We start from the raw sequence: 25,834 nt of genomic DNA, 5'->3' as shown, positions 1-25,834 counted from the left end.
TTATTGGCTGTGAACTTTATCTGTTCAGAGAGTATTTAATGTTTGATATTTAACCTTTATCCTGGCAGCATTATGAATCATATTTCATGGTGTTTTTTTTTTTGGGGGGGGGGGGGGGGGAGTTGTGTGGTTTTTTTTTTCAAACGTTGGTGAGTTTAATGCAAATCTTCTTCAGGAAAACAAGAACGAGTTGTTTGAAACACGAACAAGAAACAGGATTAGTTCACGTTTACGTGTTGCTTACGTACTTGACGCGTCCACGACTAGATGGTGTTGTAATCCCTAAAGAAAGCATGGGGGCTATTGCAGAAACAGAAAACCATATAGAGTTATTCATTTTTTTTTTTTAAATTGGAGGTGATCTGGCAAAATTGATTATGTGATTCACTTCTTTTTTTCATATTTTGAGTTGAAATGTTGGAATTTATGTGTAATAAATGAAACACTGCATAGAAATATTACCTACTTTCTATCACCTGTAGTAGTATTGTAAATAATATTGTATCTATTTAAATCTATAGTGGGATACACTAGTGTTAAATGCATGCATAACACCAAAAATGGAGAATGCCATTAAAAGACCTTTACTATGTGTGCAAAGCTTTTACTTTCAAATAACCCCTCATGTAAAAAAAAAAAACCCACAGAATTCATAGATAAAAAGGTTGAAACTGAAAGTTTCCTAATAAAAATTACTCGAATATCGATTATGTAAACGTGTTTTTGCAACACATTGTCATCCCCATATTTACTGAATTTTATATGTATAAAGAATGATCAACTGTGAGAAAAGGTAAATAAAATATTTTTGCGAGATTGCGCCCTATTCAAGACTATATATGATATTAACACAACCGTTTACTGGCTATGACGACAATAGCAAGTTTATTGTTCCCCAGACAGTCGAGAAAAATAGTTGCTTTGGAAGGCGACAATAAACGTGTTATTGGCCTCTGTGGGTGGCGGAAATTGTAAAAAAAAAATTAAAAAAAATATGTTTTTAAAAATCAGTTGTTCGTTTTGCCCAAACGTTTTCTTTACCCTTTCCGCGGTCCAAAGGCCTCAAAGCCGATGCATATAAAAAGGTAGTGTTTTTTGAAATCTGTTTTCGGAGATACAGAGTCCGTTATTGGTAAACAAATTCGAGTTATCGGACTTTGATTTCATATATATATATATATATATATATATATATATATATATATATATATATATATATATATATATATATATATATATATATATGCTGCAATAACACCGGCTAAACGAGAAGAAAATACATTAAAAGAAACCGGTGAACATTTTCTATGAATATCCACTAGGGATAAATAGCACGGAAATTATTTCACGTAAGCATGAACTTAATGAAATAGCAGGTTTATTCGTCCTAATTTTACATCGAGGTGTGTAAGAAAAGTTTATGTCGTTTAACGGTATTTGGACGTCTTGTAAAATGAAACTAAATGACTATACATTATTCTCATCTAAACTGAAAATGATATTACAATCGGCTCTTTTTCTTAATCAATACTAACTAATTACCGGTAAAACAAAATCAGGGTATACAGATACGATGACGGAAATAATTTCTTCACGATAATTTTCAGTGTCCTTTATATGATTCATTTCAGACGTCTCAAAAATATTTGATGTCATACATGTACTATACTATTCGTTCAACGGTATGTTTATCTTCAAAAGTTTATTCATAACTTAAAATTTTATTTTTAAATGAACAGATGTGGAAAAACAATTATAGTTTAGCAACAATGCTTTTGTCGTAGGAGGTCCATCACCGGCCTCTGTCCCTTACCCCCCCCCCCCCCCCCCGCCACACACACACAAAGTATTCGATCGAGTTTTAAACTTATTGACAAGCAAGCAAATGCTTTGATATCACCTATAAATAAAATAATACTTATACACACCTCTTCGGAAAACATTACTCTTTTGAAAAACTTAAACCCTTAAATCATTGAGAGAGAGAGAGAGAGAGAGAGAGAGAGAGAGGGGTATTTTCAAATTAAACGTCGTCACTAGACCCTACACACATTACAAATGCGTAGCAGGAAGGGGGTCCAATGACCGTCCGGGTCATTCTATCCCTTGTAACATCTCGGAAAAATTAACCTACATTGACTATCTCGGTAGATTTCAACTGATTATCGTCTATGGATGAAAAAGACAAATTGCTTTTTAAATACGGTAAAGATAGATATTTCCTTGTGACTTCAGCACATCTTTCTATATATCGCGTCACAAAAAAAAAAACCTTACACTGTAATTAGCTGCGGGGACACTTCGTTAGAAAATGTACAGATGCTAGGGGGACACTGTACCAATACCGGTATATGGATCGAGCCTTATTTTTGCCGGGAAGATGCTGGCGTTGATACGCGGAATATACGCCACGCTTGACTGCTCGCCAATCAGATGATGAGTTTTTGCCTTCAGCGTGTCTCGGCGATGACATGCATTTGATATGTCACTAGAGTATAGTATAAAACATAGGAGCGGATGGTCACACAATCCGAAATTTGTATGGTGCATCTCTGGAAATGGATAAAGGCAATTCTCGTAAGTTACTTGATTAATATATTTTTACAATCACACTGAAGAGATCAATCATGCACGGAATTTCCTGACAAGTGTGTTGATGAGAGTATATTCTAGGTATCCTATTTACATGTGTGTACAGTACTGTACATGAACGTATACACCTAAAGGACAAAAATATTTCGCGCTTTATTATATTATTGATGTTATCCTTTCAAGTTTGTCAGCAATTCTGACTGAGAAATTCAATACTTGGGTTTAAGAAGATTTTTAAGTTTGTGCGCGCGCGTGCTCTCTCTCTCTCTCTCTCTCTCTCTCTCTCTCTCTCTCCGCAAATATCAATAGATATGAATCATAACACCTAAGATATAGCAACTTAGCGCGGTAAGCACTTGTTTATTCATTACCGTAGGGTACCTACATAATGTACATATATAATCTTTATATATGTGGATTTTTGTAAAGCGCCTTCGACACGGTCAGAGGGTGCACTTGCTGTATACACATCATATCGCAAACGTTGATTAAAAACATTACATTGCACGAATTCATTAGCTCATTCTTTGCATAGCATGCATCGATGCAATGAATTATTATATATCTGATGTTGTGAATCAAAGTTTAATTAGATAATGTAGAAGGGTATGAAAATATGTCCTCGCTGATATTTGAGGTAGGTTTAAAAAATCCTGGTAAGAAAAATTTCCTTATATATTCCCTCTTCCGTGTATTCATTATACGTTTAATAAATGATCATCCATTGTTCGCGAGGGTATTCGTGGAAATTTAATACTGTCAGGCTCTTTTTGAGTTTGCCTTTTGATGTGAAATCATTAACAGTAGTTATTAATTTCCCAAATGTCAGTCTCATCATTTTGTGTTTCCATGTCAACTCGTATTCCGATTATCGATCAAACACATCTGGGGGTAACGCCAGGCGATGCTACCCGAGCTTCTATATTATATTGCTTGATGACTGGTCTCTCCATCTAGCTTCTTTCTCTTTTTAGACTCCCGTATTTTTTCTTTTCTCACATTCTCTCTATTTTTTCATGGTATATCTATTTCGTTTCCATACTCTCTCTCTCTCTCTCTCTCTCTCTCTCTCTCTCTCTCTCTCTCTCTCTCTCTCTCTCTCTCTCAGAGTGTATCAATGAATCCTTGTACATGATGATCAAAAGGCATCGATCTCGATCTAGTCAAGAAAACAAATAAATAATACACACTCGCACGCGTGTATTTCTCTTAAGAAAATCGTTGTACAGCAACATCTGTTCCTAGAATCGATGGATAAGTGTGATGGTATTATTTCCGCGGAATTAGCCTTTATGTATATATGGGCTCATTGGTCACAGTTATGTAAACTGTGAATATAACTGTAATCTGGGTGTGGGAATGTTATTGGATAGGTTGGATTAGTATTTACACGAGCTAAACCTCGCGTGGCACGGTATTGGCTTTAATTTGGTTTGGGATGTAAGGGGTGGCGGGTGGGGGGGGGATGTTAAATGTTAAAGAGAGATATAAATATATTAAAGTCGGATATATTAATTGAAAATTGATTGAATTAAAATTATCTTAAAGAAAAACTCGCTTATTCATTACTATCATCTTTAGCAAAAGAAAAACGATTAAAAAACAGCAATCCCCCCATTGTATTTATTTGTATATGATAATAAATTATATAAAATAAACCGCTTGTATTATTTTGCAAAAACATTCATGCGAGTCCATAAAGTCGTAAAAATGTCACAATGTTTTACAACAGTAAAACGACCCAGGTAAAACTCATTGTATTATTATCTCCCTCTCCCCCGCAAGCACGTGTATTCCAACAGTTAACGAACCGTGATGGAACGGCACAGGTATGCAATTAGCCGAGACAAATCGACAAATTACATCGTAATGTTCGTTTTATTGAAAGTTGATTCCCATAAATAGGTGCTGAATCAAATTCATGAACAAGCATTATTCAAAGAGGGGAGGTGTCTCAGCTGAGTGTGGCAAGCCACGCATTTCCTGGCTAATAAAATTGTTTGCTTTAGAAGATACGTCTTAAAAGGAAATAAACAGATCAAATAGGATTAAACCTCGGGTAGATACATGATTGTAAAATTAACCAACGGAACCCCTTTTTCATGAAGAGGTTTAGTACTAGCGGAAGTGGTTTTGAGGCAATTTGGTTGTGTATTTATGTATAAAAAAATAAGAATTCAATTTCTTTTCATCATTAAACATGAAACGTGTAAATAAATATACTTTTTTTCGTGAAGTAAATGAAACACAGTTTCAGTTGTAAAAGGTACCGCTTAAAAATTGGACAGATAAACGAATGTTTTCCACATCCATGAGAGATTTAGAACGAATTAGGGTTTAAAACAAATGGTTCATTTTTTCTACATGAGTGAAAGATTGCCATAGGGGTTAACTTAAAACAAACTTCAGCAATTTTCCCGACAGAAGGACGGTTACTCATGCATGATTCAGACCAAGAAACAAAAGAAGAGAAACTTTTGAACTTTTCACTTAATTTTCATATCAAAAGGGGACTAAATTGTTAAATAAAATTATACGCCTTAATATTGATTCCAAGCGAAAAAATAATCGTTGTCGTTTACACGCTTTTGTCTGGGTGTCAAAGATGAAGTGCATCTCTGGGAAACCAAAGCGTTCTCCCGCATCTGGCGAAAAATCTGCTGTCAGCAATTAAATCCTTTTCCATTGTTTACCGCAAACGAAAACCGTTCATTACAAGACATGTGCGCGTGCCCCGACAAAAGGGCAACTTGAAATCAAATTATTTTCCCCCACCCGAAAATAAATTACTAAACTTGTCTATATATACATTTGCCGCGCGTGTCCACGCATCAACCAATAATTAAGAAGCCCAGATGTCCGATCCAAACTGTAGGCTAAACATTCGTTCTTTGGGGGGTCCCTTATGCTTATGCAGTAGATATAAACTTCTCATTATACAAGAATCGATAAAAGACAGACTCTGTAAACATATAAACAATGGCCTCTGACACACGGCCTATCTCTTTCTCAGTTTCCTCCTTATCTTCACGACTCCTGCTGGTTCCTCCGCCAAGGGAGATAAGCAGGGGGTCCTAATAAGAGACGACTTCCTTCTTGAGCTCCTCTAGCGCTGTGACTGCAGGGCGGATGCTGCGAGTGGTCCTAATACAGCGCATCCCCGCGATGACGAATAATGGCAAATTAAGGCCTCTTAAAACTCGCCCTTTTATATGGAAATTTGAAGTGTCAGTTTTTGTTAAGCAGATGTGCATTATACTGAGATAGAGCTAGTAAGAGAAAGTTAATCATTAGATGGGATGCCATGGAGGGTCTAGGTCACAACAGTAAGTGTAATGTAACATATTTTAGTTATTTAAACAAAAAAAAATGTGCTATTATTTTGTTTATTTGAAAATGGCAATTCAGGTTTTTAAATTAGTGTGTTGTGTGAGGATCATAGGTACATCGCATGCATCCGTTTTAACTTAGATGTGTTTGCCCAATCCATCAAAAGGCAAATGGGTGAATAAGATAAATAAGTTTATAAATAAACGAATGTGTCTTCCTAGTTATAATCGACTCAAGTCTAATTCATTATCAAACGTATATGAATACAAACAGTAATACTATTTGTTTTTTTAAAAAAGTTTCAGATAAATTGTTTTTAGATAAATCCGATCTTCATATGTTTACACTAAGTCACAACGTGCAAAACAAACCTATCAATTCAAAGGATGCGCAAATAAATATTATAACATAATGACAACAAACATAATGACAACAAAAACAGCCAAAAACAACCTTAAGCTAGATTTCCAACTAATGAAAGTTCGGGTTAAACAAGTAAAACAACATCTTTTTCAGACAATTCAAAAGTTTCGTCCCGCCTTTAACACATAGTCATGTACACGCACTTATCAAAAAACAACAAAACCTTTCCCTCCAAAACTGGGTTTAAAACAATAGCACGAAAACTATGTCGAACACCCCCCGGAAACAATTTTATCCAAATGTTGTGTATCTGTTATTTTACATTACCGTGTAATACCTCTATCATTAGGATCTGCAGACCCCTTTTTACCCGACAGTTACATGTGGTGTGCCTGCGTGCGATGTGTTTGGATGAACATCCTGGTTTTCTAGTCTGATCTACTCTGATATAGCGAATATATCACGTGCCCGAGGTATTTTGACCTGATGAAGAGACCCGATAAGTATCAGATCCAGATTTTCGATAGGTGACGAAAAAGTATTTTCGGGTTTTTTTTTTTTTTTTTAGCTCTCATGGATATAGAATTTTAAATTTAAACATTTTTTGTGTGTCACACACACTCAAGGGAATTTAGTATAAAGTCATCTAAATTTACACTGTGGTTACCTTCGGGTTATTTTAAAGAGGAATTAAATGGCGAAAAGCTATGAAAATAATCACTAAATTAAATTTTAGCGATTGAAACAATGATTAATTGGAAGAAAGAGGTGTAAAACGCAGTATGTATTTGTTTGTTTTAAAGACAACTCAAGAAACGTAAAATGTTTCACAGTCTAAAAACTAGTGATCATTTCCGCGTCATTTAACATCAAACAAAACTTTATAAAGGTAAATTTAATTGTGATTTGAAATGAAAATTGACGTTTCCCTGTCTCCTGACATCATAAAACTTCCGCTAACAAGAAAACCAGGCCTGATGAGAAACATTAATTTACATTAAGAAGAAAAGGCGATATCTTCCTTAACCCCGCGGGGCAGAGGTAGACAGAAAATTAAACTTATGTTTCACACCCATCTTATCCTCTAAGAACAAAGAAATAAATTTAAGGTCATCGAATTGACTTCAGTGCAGACTTGGTACTATTTCCTGGTGTTCTTCTATGGAACAGTATTCCTGGGCATTGAATGAATAGATCTCGAAACACTAAGTCAACACAGGGACTGATAATCGTATGTGTCCAAATAAATAAAGGGATTAAATTATTTACAACCACCTCATAATCGTTTAGACAAATTTGATGGAGTGCAAATGTCCACCTGCGATGAGATATGAATTTGATAAAGATCTCGCCGCTTACCCCAGGGTGTGTTGTGGCTCGTGAGTTGGGCTTGATGGATGGTAAGACCCCGGGGACCAAAAGTCCGCCCGTTCGCTGACCACCGTGTTGGGGCCCCCAGTATCCGTGATAATTTTGGATTCCTAGCAGTGAAGCGGGCATACACTTGAATCGGGTTCATCGACTTTCTTTGTTACACTTACATACATACCTTGGGACTGCGGGCGTATTTAGAATTGTTGGTGCACGCGTTATATATAAACAATTTATTGTGTTACCTATATATTTATTTGCGAAAGCATCATGCCTGTAACTTGGAATAGACTTCTTTTTTCCGGTAAGTAAATAGGAAGTAACTTGATTTTAAACAAACCTAAGTTCTTTTTACCGATTTTCTATCTATTATGAATGACAGGAACTAAAGAATTTAATGAAGATTTTTTTTTCATTTTTAATGAAAAATTTATTTTATATTTTAAAAGATGTACTTAGAAGATCGCAACATCGTAAAATACCTATAAAGCAGATCGCTTGTGTAGTGAACAGGCACGTTAGCATGTATGGCTTCGATGATTCGGCTCTTTGATCTGAAAGTATTGATCTATCTTATTATCAAAGTCAAGACATTGCATATAAATACAAACAAAAAAGACCGCTACATGGGTCCTGCATGTTAACAGTCCTTAAGTCTTGACTAGTTTACGATGTCCGAGGCTTGTTTAATTAGCTGTACGCTTGCTGGTACAACACATGCAGTTTACGGCCGTTTATGGAATATTTATGAGGGGGCATTTGTATATTCTGCAGTTATTATATAGTCTATAAAATAAACCGATGTCAGCGCGTCTCGGTTCGCGGGGGATCCAACATACCTGTAATGTGTGAGGAACTGTAGTTTTTATCATACACTGAAGAATTATATGGCTTTGTCCGCGCATACGGACGGATCCAAGAAACACGTTCCCAAGAGATAACATTGCTCGGACTGAGCATGAATGAATTAGGGACCATATCTCTAAGAGACTCTAACATTGTGTAAGAAGGGTTCATTGGTACGGAGGGCTTATCCTTAATTATGGATGATGCATTTGTTTCAGATGTGTCGGATACTGCGGCAAAAAATGGCACCAACATTATCGTGCGGGATGAGGTGAAAATCGAGACGGTCATCATCATTCTGTGGGTGGCTGGAGGGGTGTTGCTTCTGACCCTGCTGATTCTGCTAGTCTGTATCCTAAGGAACAACAAAAAGACTGGGGCACAGTGTGGGACTGGGTAGGTGTTCTTACCTATGTATAGCGCTTCTTTCAATTTTTGATCTAAATAGCAAATATACTTATCACAAATGTTATCCATATGACGGTAATCTTATGAAATATATATCAGCAAGAAAGCGTAAGAATTGTGCTAAAAGTGATATCTTTGCAGTTCTTATACTAATGAATAACGATAAGAGTTTATCAAGAAATCCTCATTTGTATGAACAGGTCACACATGTTACGGATAGATCCAAGGCGTGCCAATCCTAGGGACGGGCGATTGAATCATGGGTATTCCAACTACGACGAGATTTGGACGTGGATACCCATAATCCGCGGAACGGAAGGCGATTGCTCGAGGTCAACCGTGTACGCTACCCCCTCCAGTAACGATCTCCAGCCTCCGTCCTACAACGAGGTCGTAGGGTCGTCTGCTCCTCGTCCAGCGGCAGCTAGTTCACAGTCTGTTGTGAGGCAACCAGGAATGACAGCGACGCATCCTCATAACCCGGTTAGTATTTCTATTTCTGCGACATTACCCCCTGTCCCAACCGCTTCTACAAGAGAGGTAGTTGTAGGTCAAACTCAAGAAGAGCCAAGTTTGCAGAATACATGTCATTCTGTTACTGTAAGAAATCCTCAGGCTGCTGTGCGCGGTGCTGACTCAGATCAAAATGCCGCATCCAGCAGCACTGAACATCGTCGCAACACTGATAATCGAAATCAAATACAACAGGACTCACAATCTGTAAGAGGTCGTCTGCAAGACAACGATTTTGACAGAAACAATACGACACGGCAAAACGTTCGAGCCAGAAACTATAATTCCCCATACTTGGCACGTGCAAGGAATCAAACTGGAACAAACGCCAGTGCTTCACGTGCGACCGACATCGAAGATGATTATCGTGATGTGATTTATCATCCAGATCAAGGACTTTACTCTTTTACTACGAGTGAAGGCGGACGGAGAGCCTGGTGTGATATTCCACCTAGCCTCCTTAACGAGGACGGACCCCCGCCTTACACCCCAGCACCCGACTACCCTGGCAGACACCATAACACAAGACGAACCTCGTACAGAGCGGCGGTGAACGAGGTCTCTCCCCGATATTCCAGGAGGAGTCATAGACGCCCCAACGACAGATCAGAAATCCCTCCAGCGGATTATCCAATATCGGATCAAGATTGTTCTAACCGTCAAACTGAACAAGTCTGGGGCAATATTTCTGCTCCTATTGTGAGGTATCCTTGCACGTGCACGCTGCATTCGTTCGTTTGCCGTCTGCTTCTGCATTCTTGTCAGTGTTCCTCTCTCGAATGAATCGACCATTCATCTTTTCCCCCATTATTACTCTTTCTACGTACATGTCTATATTGTTTTACTGCCCAGCCATGTCTTACTTTACAACAGAAATTTAACATTTGTTTCTAGCTTTTAATGCATTTTACGTTCAATAGCATGGATATGTTGTGATGCATGCTAAGATGTTTATATCTTTATATTAAACAACTATATAAAGCAAATTTTTAACAGAATATTTTAATTTCTCAATTCAATATGTATTGACAATTGGACAAGTATTGACTAGTTCTTATTTTCTTTTATTTCAGGTGTGACTATGATTATTTCTAACTTCAACATTCACCAAAACGATGTGATTGACGTGCCAAATCCCACCAAGCGTTAGCCTTGAGGCAAGGACCTTCACAAAAACAGTCCGAAAGCGATGTGTTACTATATTTAGTGCTGAAATAGGTGCGCTATGTTCGATTTGATTTTCCAGATCTAATTCAGTGCGCACGAAACGTCTATTTCAAAACACTGCTCCGCCATTGCGATGTGAAATCTAGTCAGTATTATGTATCATCAGTATTCATTGTATGTAATAGTGAACTGTAATCAGTATTTATGATGTATATAGATATAACTAATCAGTATTTATTGCAATTCAAATACATGTACATGATGCGATTAATATATATATTTTTATACCACGCCGCAAGTCGGGTGATTTGGGTAGCTTTGCCATATTTACCCGAGTCTCTAAAGACACAAACAAGTTTGTAAATGACGCCATTTAACCGTGTCTTGTTGGCTGTTTGTGAGATAATGTAGATTAAGTGTATTTTCTTCAAAAGAGATGATCGATTCATACTGTATAAAAGTTACGCTCAGAAAAAAATATTTGTAATCATAATCTTTTCATACTAATAATCTTTTAATGATTGTGTAATGTGACATTTTTTTTTATAGTTTGCCTGTATAATTACATGTACAATTATGTGTTCAAAGGACAAGTTTAACTACACATTAAAATCTCAAAGCCGGTATCTTGCAAAGGAAAAAAAAACCCGTCTTCCAATATGTGTGAATATAACAATTAAATCAAATGTTCAAATTTTGATATGAAGTTGTTTTTCTACGGACCTTGAAGCCGTGTGTAGCCTTCGAGGAAGCATTTCCTAAAGCCTTCCGATGATCTAAGCGGGCATTCACGTACAGTACATGTATACGTGCAGCGACCGATGTCCTCAGATAGCCACAGGTTGTAATTAGACATTACGCCGTATTAAAATGTTTTTTCCCTTCTACATGTATCTGTCCTATTGAAGTAGGATGTTGACATAACAAAATATAGTAGGATTTCATTTTTTTTTCGAGGCATAAAACTTTGAATATGTACTCGAACTAGATTAAAGTATTTACATGTACAATATGCCCTATAGAGATATCTTTTTTAAACAGATATAGGTATACACGTGTCGTATGTACTAAACAGATGCACTTCACCACATATAATCCTGTCCAGAACTTTTTTGTATAAATAGTATTAGCGCTGTTCACATTGGTCTACAATGACCCTCTGAAGAATAATTTTTTAAAAGAAAAAAAAAGAAAAGTATTTGTACAAATCCCTCGCTGTTGTATGGTAAACTTTCTCTGTATTAGGGCTAGTTGCGTAGTGATCCGTCTCTCGGGGAAGTTTCATCTTCAAGCGGGGGGGGGGGGGGGGGGGGGCACGGGCACGTACATGTAGATTCCGTATTTTACGCGAGTACTTAATTCCGCGATGCAACCGTTTTCCTTCAAATACCGAGATCATAAATTTGCGAATGCGACTTTTTATCATAAATTCATGTAGTTTACATACGTCCAAAAAATAAAAGCAAAATTTTAACATTCGCGAGATGTACTTCTCATTTACGCAGCTTTTTATTCCTTTTGTTTAATAAGGAATCTACAATATAGTCTTTTTCTAAGTATGGACGATTTTACGCAGATTTTTATTCCTTTTGTTTAATAAGGAATCTACAATATAGTCTTTTTCTAAGTATGGACTTTACAGTGGTGAGGGCAAACAATATTAGTGAGGACGAATGTACACTATATTCAAAATAAATTCGACGCTTTAAAAAAAAATTAAAATTGATCTGAGGAAAAATTGTTAATAAAAGTCCTGGCGGGTATCGAACCCATGACTTCCAATGCAATGGCTTGCATGTAGGCTTGTTCTGCTTTAAAATACTTCCGAACCATTTACTGCAATCATGTGTTTAAATAAGAAACGCTTACTAGTATTATCTTACTTTATACGTTTAGTTGTTATTACACGGGGTCACTTTAGTCCCCTTTTGAGTTGTTCCTAATTCATTCCTGTTTCCGGCGTTTGAATTAAAAACGGGCTTATTTAAAATGACAAGAAATATCTGTTATAGAAATATATGATTGTTAGGACGATACACAATTAGCGCAAAATACAAGGACGAAAAGACTCTATACAAACAAATTAACACTATGTGTTTTCCTTTTATGTATTATCTAAAAATATGAAAGATGGTGATAAACAATAATTCACAACGCTCTGATCTGGTATTAAAACTACCGAAGCAGTAAAGCTTTTACAACTTAAAACGTGAACAGTAAAATAAAGAGACATGATTGAAACTATTGCACAAACTTGTGACGGAAAAAAAAAAGAAATAATGACTTGAATCTGAAATACTGACAACCTTTTTCAAATCTTACAGCACCCTGTCTATAAAAAATCAGGAAAATCAACACCAAGTATTATCTTAGAAAATAAAAACAATGTATAGTTATTAAGAAGATAAAATCACGTGTAAATTATCCAAATAAAACAGATTTAAACGATTAAAGCAAAAAACCTCACAACCAATTATGACCCAAAACAATCATATGTAATACAGCAAAAACATTTATACAGCTGGCAAAATACTGGCATATACACAAAATTGCACCTACTCAGGATAATTAAAGCACCTTGCAATAAAGTGACATATTCAAGCACAGATAGAAATAGTCACATCTTCATTGACAGAAGAATTCACTTGGTGTGAATATTGCAGCAACACAGCGGAGAAAGAGAGTTATCTTCCGACATGTTTCTCCATACATTGTCATGCACAACAAACAACATTGATAATTTGTAAAAATACACCACATTTACAAGATAAAACTCTTACACTACATGGGAACAGCAATACAATTTAGAACACCAACATACTTCACGCTAAACTTGACTCACAAAATGACCACATTATGACTGTTAAAACTCTAAATGCAACAATCGTGTTTAAACTCTTACTAAAATATCTCAAATATGATTAATATTTAATATGGCGATGATGATAAGTCTGCTCAAACATTTAAAACAGAAATGATAAATATCTCCTTGTCTTTTTGTCATAAAACTGCTAACTCTCAAAATGACAGTGATAAACGTTCAGTTGCATGCAGAGAAATTTGCAAAATATCAGAATGTTCAATGTCTTCAACTCTAGCAGAAATTTGGCTTTTCTATCAGTTTGAAAACTTTTCTTCCATATATCCCAGCAACAATAAATCTACTAATACACTGTATATCAATATTACATCTGAACATTTATAGGATGATAAATTGTTCTTGAAACACTTCATGATTGTAAATCTGTTCTATTAACAATATACTCAGATGGCAGTGTGTATCTATCCACTGAAACTTTATTGCCTATGGTGGTCAATAAGACGTTGAGGTCATTTTGTGTTTAAGTTGCCAAGTTTTCCCCACTTCAACCTGATTTTTGTCCTTCACAATCAGACACACTAACATCTAGGAATGATAATAATGATAAATGATGATGCTAATGCAAATACAAACACAAGTAAGGGCAATTACATTTCAGCATTTCAAAATACATTTATGGTAGGTGAGTACAGAAAAAGAGATGCAAAGATTCATCTCTAACATTAGCAGTACAACATTATTGTCATGAAGTAAAGCAAAGTGCAAAATACAGACACACCATGAATGAAAAATGACTCAATACAATATGTTTCGATAAATAACAGCGAGTTATTATAATGGGACAGTAGTGGAATGTTTCCAATAATCTGACCTGATGATCTCAAGTCTTTCAGATCATTTCTTACATAAAATTTGTTCACATTGGCTATAAAGTTACTGCAGACATGACTTTGGCACTATAGTTTCGTGGGATAACAGGTCCATGATTGGGGGGGCTATTACTTGCGTAGTACAGTAAACAAACAAATTCATTGTTCACAACCTTATAACAGACTAGTGCGAAAATAGACTATTCAATTCTTAATGCTGTAGTATTATGTATTATGCAGTGGGAACCATGATAATAGAATATGATTATAAGAGGGTAAAAAAGAGTACTGTTTACAGTTAGACAAGTACTGTTAACAGTCAGACAATAAGTACAGTTTACAGTTAGACAAGTACTGTTAACAGTCAGAAAATAAGTACTGTTTACAGTCAGACATTTAAGATGATTGACAAAATCCCATTGCATATACTACTTGATTAACAACGTTGCAAATTTTGACTTAAACCCTATTCTTAAAAAAATGTCACATATATAAGGATTAGAGACAACAACAAAAAAACAGAATTGTGTCCCTTGACTAGTGCACACATGCAACACATCTTTGGTTCATTTAAAAAAGTTTTAAAACTATTAATGATGTAGCCTAGTAGAGCTGTCCTTAATCCTCTTCCTCTGCTCTGTACATGACGGCAAGTGATGAGAACTTTGGTCCCCAGTCATGAAGGTAATCATAGTCTTGATCGTTGTCACTGCTGTTCGTGTTCAAAGAACTGAGAGATCCTGCAGTACTGCTTCCTCCTTCGTACGAGAACACCATCACATTGTCATGAGGAAGAGTAATCGGATCTTCATTCAAATCCTGGATTCGGTCAGCTATGAAAGCATTGACCTCGGGACTATCCAGGGGTAGACCTACCAAATAAAAAGGTAGCTTATGGAAATACATACATGTATATTATACAGAATGTTTAGAGCATAATAACATCTGCTGATTCAGTTAGTCAGCTAATTTTTTCTAGCAAACTATGAAAAATGTATTTCATTTCAAGCTACCTTTCTGATATTTTGTTGACAATGAAGAGTAGTAGTATCCTCTATCAAATGTAGAATCTGGTTTCCTTAGTCTGCTTATGTCATAACAGGTTTGATCTTCTTCACCTGAAAGGTTCATGTACATGCATTTGAAATAACTATAAACTTTCTGTAAACATTACATTTGTTTGTGTATACATTTAGCGTTTTAAGAAGAGAGTCTTTATCTAAATAATGTAAATTTTTACTCAATGTACATTTAGAAATGTACTTAATCAAATCGATGCTAAGTTGTTGAAAATCAAGTTTGCAAAATATTGCACATGCTAAATATATCATGTTTTCAGTATCGATACCTAGAAAGTATTTGTGGAAAAGGTTTGCTTTGCCATTATCAATCTCTTTCCGTTGACTTACCTGCCCCTTCCTCATCATGGTTGACCACATTCTCCCTGATGTCATCATACTGGTCATCATAAAGGAAGGACTTCCGCTTGTCTTGTTTACTGAGAGATCGCCAGAGGAGGAACACCAAGAAAGCAATAACTGAAATTAGAAGTAACAAAAATTACACATTTATGAATCAATTTTTCAAAAATATTAAATAAATTTAGGCCAAACAAGAATTTTTATCTTCTTAAGCCAGCATTTTATTTTTTAAATATGTAATGTGGCAGGCAAATAACTAATTTTCATTGGAAGATTTGAAAAGAAGAAATCAAATTGATTCATATCAAATTCCCTTTTTCAAAAAAAGATAAAAGTAATAAAATTTTAACAGAGTCTGAGAAAGCAATCATAAATAAATACAATATTTAAGAAGTCGTCGACTATTGTTTTCCCCTTCCAACTACAACTGTCCTAATGGGACTAATACCCCCGCTAGGCTAATTTCAAATGGGACAAATAATTGAATTGAATAATAAAGGTTTGGAACACATACAAAAAAAATTTCTAGAATTGTAAAAAAAAAAAATTAGTAAACAAAGAAAAATTAAAATCACAATTGTCAGAATTTCACTGTAAAAACATATCTATAACAGTAATACATTTACAAATGTATGTATTTGATGGTATATTTTTTTAATTTAATTGATTTAAAGAAAAACCAACAAAATGACAATAACCCCTCCCTTTGCAGTGAATAGAAATACCCGTTGCCAAGCAATGCTCTTCTGTTGATAAAAATTTCAATATCTTTCTAATAAGAGTCTTGACAGATGCAATTAGTTGTTTCAAATTTTCCTCACTTTCTCCAATGGCACAATGGAACTCCATATCAGAAAATTGATCCCATAGGACTATGATTTTCTTTGATGAACTTGTTAAATTTAATAAACTCCCAAAACATTACCATAATTACCATACTATGTAAAAATATGTAAAAAAGAAAATTTAAAGTTACAAACAATTTTAAAATTGCCAAAACACTACAATCATATCAGTAATTTTGAATTTCATTTAAATTAATGCCCAATAGGGTCACTTCATCAATTTACTTGACAAATGAATTTAAACAACCTCTAAAAATAGTTTAACTTCTTTATTAATAATTATATTATTTATTTCCTTATAATGAAAGACCTTTTGGTTTACATGAAACAGTTTTAAAATAGCCCCAATTCAAACCATCACCCATTTTACAGATTATCAATTTCCCCTTAACACATGCTCCATCTGAACCATGGCTCAGATAATGGCTCCCTTGGGACAAATGAATTCAGCCACACTTGTCTTTGATGTTCTTATTAGCTCCTAAGAATTTATCATTGAAAACAAAAACTTTGCATTGTCAGTTGATAGAATACTTATAAAAAATAATTTTTTTTTATTAATTAAGACATAAAGACAAAAAACTCCATCTGGATGTATTTATATAAATATATTTTAGAGTGTTTTCTATTAATTAATAAAATCTGTAAGGATTACCTCCCTTACTTTTCAACATTAGCGTACAATATATAGAATAAGGAAAATGAAAACTGTCATAAAATCATTAAATTTTGTCTGATCTTAAAAAAAATTGCAGGTGCACACCTTCAGATGGTGTTCAACATATGTACAAATTTTCAAACTGTTCCATGCAGTAATAAAAAATTCTATAGGGGGGACAAAGTTGCGTCTACAGACAGACGGACAGACAGACAGGGTGAAACCAATATACCCCCCTAAACTTCGTTTGCGGGGGTATAATGAAGAAAAGAGCTTACAGGTGACAGCCACCAGGCTGACGATGATGATCACAAGGACCTCCATCTTTATTCCGCCTGCTGTCACCACTTCTTCCACGGTGCTGGCTTGCTGGTTACAAGTAGGGCCTGTCCATCCCTTGGGGCACAGACATCGGAAGGTTCCAGGGAAGGGAAGGTTTATACAAATACCCCCAGCTTTGCATGGGTTGATTCCCATGCAGTGGTCTATTTGGAGGCAGCTGTTGCCTACCCCAGGCTTACTACCAGGGGGACATCTAAACATGATGTAAATTTACATGAGTATACATATTGTTAATTTAACATATTCTACTTGTACAATAAAATTCCTGATGATAAAAACACTTTCCTTATCGCTTATTCAGAACAAATTGTGCTAGCAAATGGGACCTACCTGCAGTCATGAGTTCCCCAGAGCGGGACACAGATTTGTTTGATGGCTTGCCCCAGGTCATGGCAGCGGGCATGGGCACAATCATCGCGGACACAGCCCATCTTGACCTGGGATATCAAGTCCACCTCTGCTGCTTCACTGTGGGCGTTCTCTTCCATCATCATGGGGAACCACTCATTGTTAATCCTGATGTCTGTTACACAGGCTGTAGAGATGGATGTAAAAATTTAATGTATTTCTATTCCAAATTCAAATTCAATCAATCTGTACTCACTGTCAAGATTTATTTTTTCATGATTAGTTAAGAAATCTGTAAGAACATCTTTTGAATGCATGTTACTCTAATGAAAGTTTCCACAGTTTGCCTGCATGTTGCTCATTCAAAAATGAAAATTCATACAAGGCCTTAAAAAAATAATCTTTAGTTTTTAAGGCTAAAAATTAGAAAAAAAAATTAAAAAATTTCAGCTTGAAATTGAACAAAAAATTGATTTATTCCCCTTTACAATAAAGCAATAAAATGAACTGATGCTGCAATTTTAGAGCTGATGGAGAGGTGCCAGAGAAACCAAACAATGGCTTCATTTTGGTCGAAATCATACAATATTTTGATGAGAACTGTCACTTACTATCTCTCAGGTCTTTGCCATGGAAGTTAGCATTTGGGCGGAACTTGACCAGAGACCCCGACACAATCTGATCCCTTTTCAGGTTGAAAAACTGACTATCATGCAGAGAACCCCATGTCTCATTGTAGTATCTACCCTCTCCACTATCCATTTTTAGCTGAAACCATCTACCAATCCTTTTCATGGAGAGACTATGCCATTGACCATTGGCTGCTGGGGCCGAAGACAGGGATATTACGTTTTCCATCATGGAATTGTCATAATCTTTCAGATTGTATATCACAGCTACATGTCCATTGATAATCTGAAAAAAATAATAACCCAATACATTTTAATTCAGACATCCTGCACTAAATATTTAATAAGGTTGAATACAATGACTCATGTTTGATGAGACCAATGAATTGTCAATATAAATATCTGACCTGCAATGAGATGAATTCATAGGAGTTTGAAGGCAAGTGGAGAAGTACCCCTCCATCAGGATCTCTGGTCCTGAATTTTATATGCACATCTAATGTAGTTTTCTTTAGCATGTTGAAGAAGTTGTCTTTTAGCATCCATGTCATGTAGGCTTTCTTGGTGAAATCCACAACAGTCGTCTCTAAAATAATAAAAGAAAAGCATACAATGTATAATGTAGAGATGTACAGAAATTAAAAGTAAAGAAATTTTTTTACTTTAGTGTAATGTATGCTATTCTTAAAAAGGTATATTAATTATTTAAGCAGAGAATTTTCATATATTTGAAAGGAACTTTGAAAGAAGTTTTAAATTCTTATAAAATCTGAGATAATCATGAATCACTATCTGCTTGGTTCTTACAAATAGCCATATTTCAAAGATTTCATATAAAATCAGTGGTGCGGGATACTGTGTACATATTTTATTGAACACATGTGATATTTGACAGAAAATGATTTTTCAACAGGTTGGCATGGATTTGATTTAGCACATTTCTTGATGTACCTCTTTATCTACACATTTGACATTTGGGAATGAAATGAATTAGGTGGAAGCCGCTTTCCATCAAAAACACTAAACAAAATACACATCCAGAAGTAAAGTGTTTACAGTATGCAGACCTGTATCACACTTTGATGAGCCGGGTCTTGAGGGGCGGTATCCAGGCTTACACACACACTCCACCTCCGACTGCCCGAGGGTCACCATCTGACAGACCCCAAAGTCCCCACACTTTCTACCACTAATGCTGCTACAGGCAGATTCTTCTGCAGGACACCCATTAGCATGGTTCACTCCAGGGTGGTTAAAACTGGTGTACAAGTCATACAGCTGAAAACGCATCAATACACATATAGATATATGCAATGACTATAACACAAATATCTGTAAAGAAAATCTTGCATTGACAAAAGATCAAGGAAAATAATTACTTCAAAATGTAATCACTTATTTGATTTGTAAAGTTTATACATAAAGGTAAATTAAAAACAATACCACATATTAACTTTGTAAAGCTTATAAAAATGTATGCACACAAATAAATCATAATAAATTGTGAGTTAATTTCCTACCTCTCCATTGTGATACAAGTTCCTTATGCAGCCTTCAAATCTTTCTGTGGTGATGTCTTTGGGGAAGTCAGGAGTGGAGTACCTCCCACCCATCTGCATCATTTGATTGACATTGAGGTACTTATTTTGACCCGATGTTGACCCTGTAGCTTCGCAAGGTCTCCGATCTTCCTGATTTTCACTGCGAACGTGAAACTCTGCATTTCTACAGTGGTCAACAGTCAAGGTAACTTCCTACAAAACACAGGTAAATTCAAACAATATACAGTGTTCAAGTTCCATCTTTATTGATCAATGGACAATCGTGTAAATTGACATTGGACATTATGACTAAGATAACATACCCTTCCTTTCCTTATGATGTGGAGATGATGCCAGTTTCCGTCATTCAAGACAGGCATTCTGGTAATGCCTCCCTTATCTTTTCCCATGACCCTAAGGGTCAATGGTCCTGTTCCATGGTTTACAATTAGTTCAGGATAGCCTTGAATTAGTGATAATGAAATGAAATCCTGTGGGTCGCCTTTCTTCATCTTGTCCACAGGGCCATTGTAGAAAATAAGTCCGCTCTCCTTCAGTGTAGCAAACTCTATGCTTGTAATGCTCTCCTCACACTGAGCCAGGGGAGGGTAGAGGGTGTATCCTCCCGAGAAACTGTGCGTTGTCTGCTGGCAACGAGGCCCATCAAACATTGGGTGACACTCGCACCTATGGAAAATACAAGTTCCAACACATCCAAAATCTACTAACATGTGTACTTATTGGTACATGTGCAGATACTTTTAATCTTTTCTAAAAAATAATTATTTAACTTTCAGATTCTAAATTATGCCAGACTTACTTAACATCTCCCCAGTTGTCCTTGACACAAGTTCCTCCATTAAAACAAAAGTCAGGGGCACACTTCAGGGGCCTCGCAAAATCTCTGGCTTTACACTGGCACTCTGCCACTATCTTGGTGCCCAGCCCCACGAAGGACTTTGTTTTGGTGTTTACAACACTCGGTTTCCTCTCATCCACATAGAGGATGTTTGAGCAGCCCCCACTCTCACAGATCTCCTTCTGGCACTCATCGATGTTGACCATCACAATCTGACCTCCAGTCACTGCAGCAAACTACACACAAAGAAATGGATGTAAATAAAACATGTTTCCTCTACTTCTCTTGCTTAAGATAAAAGTGTCATATATCATTTTTAAAATTTATGCGTTTCGCTCTAAAATATCAGTAAGTGAACAATTTCAGCCCTTCTTAAATACAGGTTATACTAATATCAAAGTTCCTTGATTTCTTTTTTATGCTTTTCATTTTCAAACATAGCATATCTAAATATGCTTTAATTATTGATGATGCATTACCTCGTCTTTGTTCAGTGCTATGACTCCATCCAGTTTGCTAGCCGGGTACCAAGGGGAACCGTGAGCAGCATACCTTACATCAGTGTAGGGACCGTTCTTCATCACGCTGAAAATCTCCACAAATGACACTTCTACCCTCAACTTATCAGCTAGAAGTCTGCGGAATTTGTCATAATGACTCTGACCCGATATGTCACTGGAGGTCTCCACAAATTCTTCTGCTGTTATTCCTGTTGAATAATTAAGGCTAATGTTAGTTAAACATGAAAAAAAGCTCTAGAATTGATGGTATTTTAGACAACTTAAACAAGACTGATAAGAAAATAAAATGTCCTCATCGATAATCACATTCTTCCTACCTGATAATCTGACTGAGCCGGACCTGAACACGGCTTCATCAGAGATTTCTGTCACCTTTACCCTGATCGTGGCAGTGGCATTTTTCTCAGTGAACACCTTAAAGTCATGAACTTCCACCTTGAATTCAAATGTTCCGGTTGGTACTCCTCTCTTCATGGTGATGGTGCCATTGATTTTACTCACACTGAATGTCAAAAAGTTCATGGGAGTTTAGATAAACATGAAAAATGCATGCAATACATTGGGATATTTAGTAGGTTTGTTAAAATTCATTTTAAGGATGTGTTAGCTTACTTGAAAAATTGATCCATCCCATTTGGATTGATCATGGTGTAGTGTTTATCGATGTAATCCCAGTCATCCGGATCATTAGCATTGGCTCGGCCGATCTCAATGTCTCCAAACATGCCTTGAAGAATCAAAGTACTGAAGAACTGACGGGAGTTGATTTTGTCGATGTTTATTTATTTTAAAATCAATGGTATGTTATTTTGCATGACAAGTACATGTATTTTCTAATTTGAATTATGCACATTTTAATAATATAAATTTTTGGACTTTTTCGACAAGAATGTCGAGGAACCCCCATATGAATAATGTTAAATAATTTTAAAGATAAAATTAATTCAATCAAACTATGTATCAGTGATAGAAATATTTCTCGAAAATTGTATGGATCCAAGCAATATTGAACTCTAATCTCGTTCAACCAAACGCTCGGCTGACATCGTAAATCTCCGACAAGGATTTACGGAGACAGGCGAGCGTTGAGTTGAACGAGACTATATTGAACTCTGGCATAGGAATACACATGACTACAAAAAATATTTAAATTGTTCGTACCATTTAAAATCTGACTATTTTCAAGGTATTTATAAATAAGTTTCCTTGAAAAACAATGCTTTAGCATACATTACATCGAATTCATCAATTATTTTCAAGAACTAAGTCTTGTCAGCAGCGATGATTTGTGCTGAGGTCCAAACACTGTTTCACTTTAAGTTTGTCTGAGTAACTGCATAGGAGAGTTGATTAAAATCAACTCCCAAAAATCGTATCAAAAGATTGTACAATCACACTCTAGTCAATGACTACACATTGTGTATACAGTTGTTCATATGCAAAGCATGAAAACGTTTAACAAGTTGTTTTCTACTGGTACAGTTCTCTATTGGTACATGCATCTGTTTTCTATACCTTTGTAGTTGTAAACAAAGATCTCCTTGTATCCATCAGTGTGCTGATTGTTGTTTTTGTCTCCGATTTCAATGGTCAAAGTGCTGGTCCCACTCATGTGGTTGCTCCTTCCTCCTGTGTCTCTCATAATGACCGGTAGGTAGTAAAACTTCTGTTGTTCTCTCAGAAACATTTTGTTTGCCAACACAGTGCAGGTTCCATTTCCTTTTGCACCATCTGTATTAGTAATTCAAACATACATGTAGAAATTTAATGGTACCTCAGGGCTTTTAACACCAATCAATTGCAAGTTCAATGAAAGGATTCATTAAAACAAAACTTTATCATGAGAATGAAGGCAGCACATGTAGTAGTATCAATCTTTTCTACACTGAGATTCAGATGGGAATACATAATTGTACCTGGGTCAAATATGAGAGAAAAGGTCTCATCTCCGTTGTGGCATGTGGGATTCTCCTTACAAGGTGGAAGCTCAAACACAAATGGCGGACCATGAATGAGAGTATCTGGGTCCATGGCACTGAAGGTTCCCACTGTTACGATAGGAGCCGTCTCCTCCATTACGATGGGTCGGTAATTCTCTGCAAACGTTGGGGGATTGTCATTGATGTCCAACACTTTTATCCTCAATGTGGCAGTACCTGTTTGTGCTGGAATGCCTAGAAAAAAGAAACAAATGATTCATACATTGCTTTGAAATAAACCATATTTTACAGGGTTATAAAGTAATACAATGTACTATGGAATTATGATATTTCATGGGGGCCATTTTTTGCAGATTTACTTGCATCTTTAATGAAATAATACAGAGTGTTATAATTCATCAAGAATGTAAATTCATTAGAGAGGTGGACCCACAAAATCCTTGAATATAAAGCCACTAAAATTCTAATAATTCAACAGTATAAGAGTTACTTACCTTTATCAATAGCCAAGACCTGTATGCTATAGTAGTCATTTGTCTCTCTGTCTAATGTCTGTCCATCTAAACCAGCCTGAATCTTAACATGAGCTTGATTTCCTTCCTGCTCCACATAGAATCTGTCAGAGTGCTCCCGAATTTGGAAACTGAATTAAAAATATACATTGACAATTCAGTAACATTCTGAATAAGCATTCTTTTCAAACTAATTCTCACCAAGGATATATTCAAATTAAAAAATTCTTTATCTTGTTGTGTTTTTTTTTTCAAGGTTACAACTTACTAGAACTCATTATTGGGATAGCTGTCTTTATCATATGCTGTGAATGTGTGGAGCAGAAACTTTTCTGGGATGTTCTCAGGAAATGTATCAGTCTTGACTGGCTCTGTAAACTTAGGTGCCTCATCATTAGCATCAGTGACAGTAATTTCAATGTAGGCCTCATCATAATGGAGGGGGTTGTTGTCTCTAGCTCTCACTGTTAGGTTGAAAAACCTTTGATTGGGGTCCTCATAATCTACAGGCTAGAAATATACAACAAACAAAATTAATGAACCATTTTAAAATGTCATCCATAAATTGTAATAATTTAAGGTATTTGAACATAGATGCATATACAAACTAACTATTTACATACAAAAGCTTTATATGAAAGAACATGTATTTCTGTAAAAAAAATTTTAATCTGCAATTCTAAAGCTTATCAAGAGACATCATTACTGTTCGTTCCCTAGACAAATTAAAATCAATCTTGATAACCCCTCAGTCTACTTACCTTATAGACATTGAGGGCACCTTTATTGGAAGGCAAACTGCTGATGGAGAAGAAATTGAGATCACTTTTCAGTGAATATGCGATTTTAGAATTGTTTCCAATGTCATCGTCAGTGGCCGCTACTGTGATGATCAGTCCTGATTTCTGGCTTTCTGGCAGTGTGGCCCTGTAGATCTTTTTATTGAACCTTGGTCTCTCATCATTTTTGTCGGTCACTTGGATGGTAAGAGTGGCGGTACTACTTAAGGGAACTTTTCCCCCGTCTGTGGCTACAACAGGCAGCAGGTACTGATCGACTTTCTCCCTGTCCAGTGTTCTCGTGTTAGAGATGACCAGGCCAGTTTTACCGTCAATCACAAACAAGCTGTCTCCCGTCTGTGGATCAGCGGGTCGATTGTTCCCGAGTGTGTAATATACGGTACCATTTTCTCCCAAGTCATAATCAACAGCTCTCACTGTCATGACAATTTTGCCTACGAAGAAAATTTAATAAATTCTATATTGTCACATTTTAAAGACATCATTTTTAAACACTTAATGAAATCAATTAAAAAACATTTTCCAAAATGCTATAAATTATTATACCTTTCTCCGAGTTTTCTGGAACAAAACCAGTAAGCGCCTGAGTAAACTCTGGAGTCTTGTCGTTGATGTCCTGGGGTTTGACCTTGACATATGCATATCCAACCAAGGCACCTTCTGTGCCTGGCTCGTCAACAACCAGCACATTAAACTGGTACTCAGCATGGCCGTATGGTAGATCTCGGTCCAATGACTTGTGAAGAGTTATCACCCCTGTTCTTGAGTTGATTTGAAAGGTATCACCATACTCTGTATTCAGACTGTATCTGAAGAAGGTTTGCCTGGATGTGTCCTTGTCTGTAGCACTAACCTGTGTAAAAAAAATTTCAAAGCATGAAGTTCCACTAGAATGTTCTTTTTTTTAATTTCATCTCGTCTTTGACATCCAACATACATACATGTATACAGCTGTAGTTGTGATTATTTCAGGGCTGTATTATGTAAATGAGACTGTGATAAAATTCGACAAAAATCAAAATTACTGCAAGCATTTCATCTCAATTATTATATGTTATTATAGGGTTAAGTATAAAAGACTATAGAGATTTAGTTTGACCAACATCATATATTTAATTCAGGTTGAAAGATATAACAA

At 35.9% G+C, this 25,834-nt stretch overlaps 2 protein-coding genes across 2 annotated transcripts in view; one reads left to right on the top strand and one right to left on the bottom strand.

Annotated features, from left to right (window-relative positions):
* Positions 1–5,659: 5,659 nt before the first annotated feature.
* Positions 5,660–11,288, top strand: LOC128190756 (uncharacterized). The gene is made up of 4 exons (XM_052862935.1): positions 5,660–5,918; positions 8,721–8,898; positions 9,111–10,127; positions 10,497–11,288. The coding sequence occupies exons 1-4, from the start codon at positions 5,897–5,899 to the stop codon at positions 10,516–10,518; spliced, it is 1,239 nt and encodes a 412-aa protein (XP_052718895.1). The 5' UTR covers positions 5,660–5,896; the 3' UTR covers positions 10,519–11,288.
* Positions 11,289–12,684: 1,396 nt separating this feature from the next.
* LOC128187836 (neural-cadherin-like) overlaps positions 12,685–25,834 on the bottom strand; it is a 29,445-nt gene continuing 16,295 nt past the window's right edge. Inside the window, exons 17-36 of the mRNA XM_052858460.1 lie at positions 25,243–25,549; positions 24,658–25,130; positions 24,165–24,406; positions 23,879–24,027; positions 23,361–23,618; positions 22,960–23,175; positions 22,057–22,171; positions 21,762–21,946; positions 21,403–21,632; positions 20,885–21,159; positions 20,388–20,751; positions 20,044–20,277; positions 19,591–19,801; positions 18,931–19,109; positions 18,506–18,809; positions 17,877–18,081; positions 17,483–17,739; positions 15,690–15,818; positions 15,294–15,398; positions 12,685–15,152 (exon numbers count right to left, since the gene is read on the bottom strand). Coding sequence (XP_052714420.1) covers positions 14,899–15,152; positions 15,294–15,398; positions 15,690–15,818; positions 17,483–17,739; positions 17,877–18,081; positions 18,506–18,809; positions 18,931–19,109; positions 19,591–19,801; positions 20,044–20,277; positions 20,388–20,751; positions 20,885–21,159; positions 21,403–21,632; positions 21,762–21,946; positions 22,057–22,171; positions 22,960–23,175; positions 23,361–23,618; positions 23,879–24,027; positions 24,165–24,406; positions 24,658–25,130; positions 25,243–25,549 — 4,692 coding nt within the window. The 3' untranslated portion in view covers positions 12,685–14,898. The remainder of the gene's footprint in view (positions 15,153–15,293; positions 15,399–15,689; positions 15,819–17,482; positions 17,740–17,876; positions 18,082–18,505; positions 18,810–18,930; positions 19,110–19,590; positions 19,802–20,043; positions 20,278–20,387; positions 20,752–20,884; positions 21,160–21,402; positions 21,633–21,761; positions 21,947–22,056; positions 22,172–22,959; positions 23,176–23,360; positions 23,619–23,878; positions 24,028–24,164; positions 24,407–24,657; positions 25,131–25,242; positions 25,550–25,834) is intronic.

Source organism: Crassostrea angulata, chromosome 6 (assembly GCF_025612915.1).
Source record: "Crassostrea angulata isolate pt1a10 chromosome 6, ASM2561291v2, whole genome shotgun sequence".
NCBI lineage: Eukaryota > Metazoa > Mollusca > Bivalvia > Ostreida > Ostreidae > Magallana > Magallana angulata.
Note: the sequence above shows the minus strand (reverse complement) of the source record. Positions and strands in the feature narration are given on the sequence as shown.

Coding starts and splice junctions, on each gene's coding strand:
- LOC128190756 (XM_052862935.1), top strand. CDS start 5,897: ATGGAGGGTCTAGGTCACAACA. Junction 5,919..8,720: donor GGAGGGTCTAGGTCACAACA/GTAAGTGTAATG, acceptor CATTTGTTTCAG/ATGTGTCGGATACTGCGGCA. Junction 10,128..10,496: donor ATTTCTGCTCCTATTGTGAG/GTATCCTTGCAC, acceptor CTTTTATTTCAG/GTGTGACTATGATTATTTCT.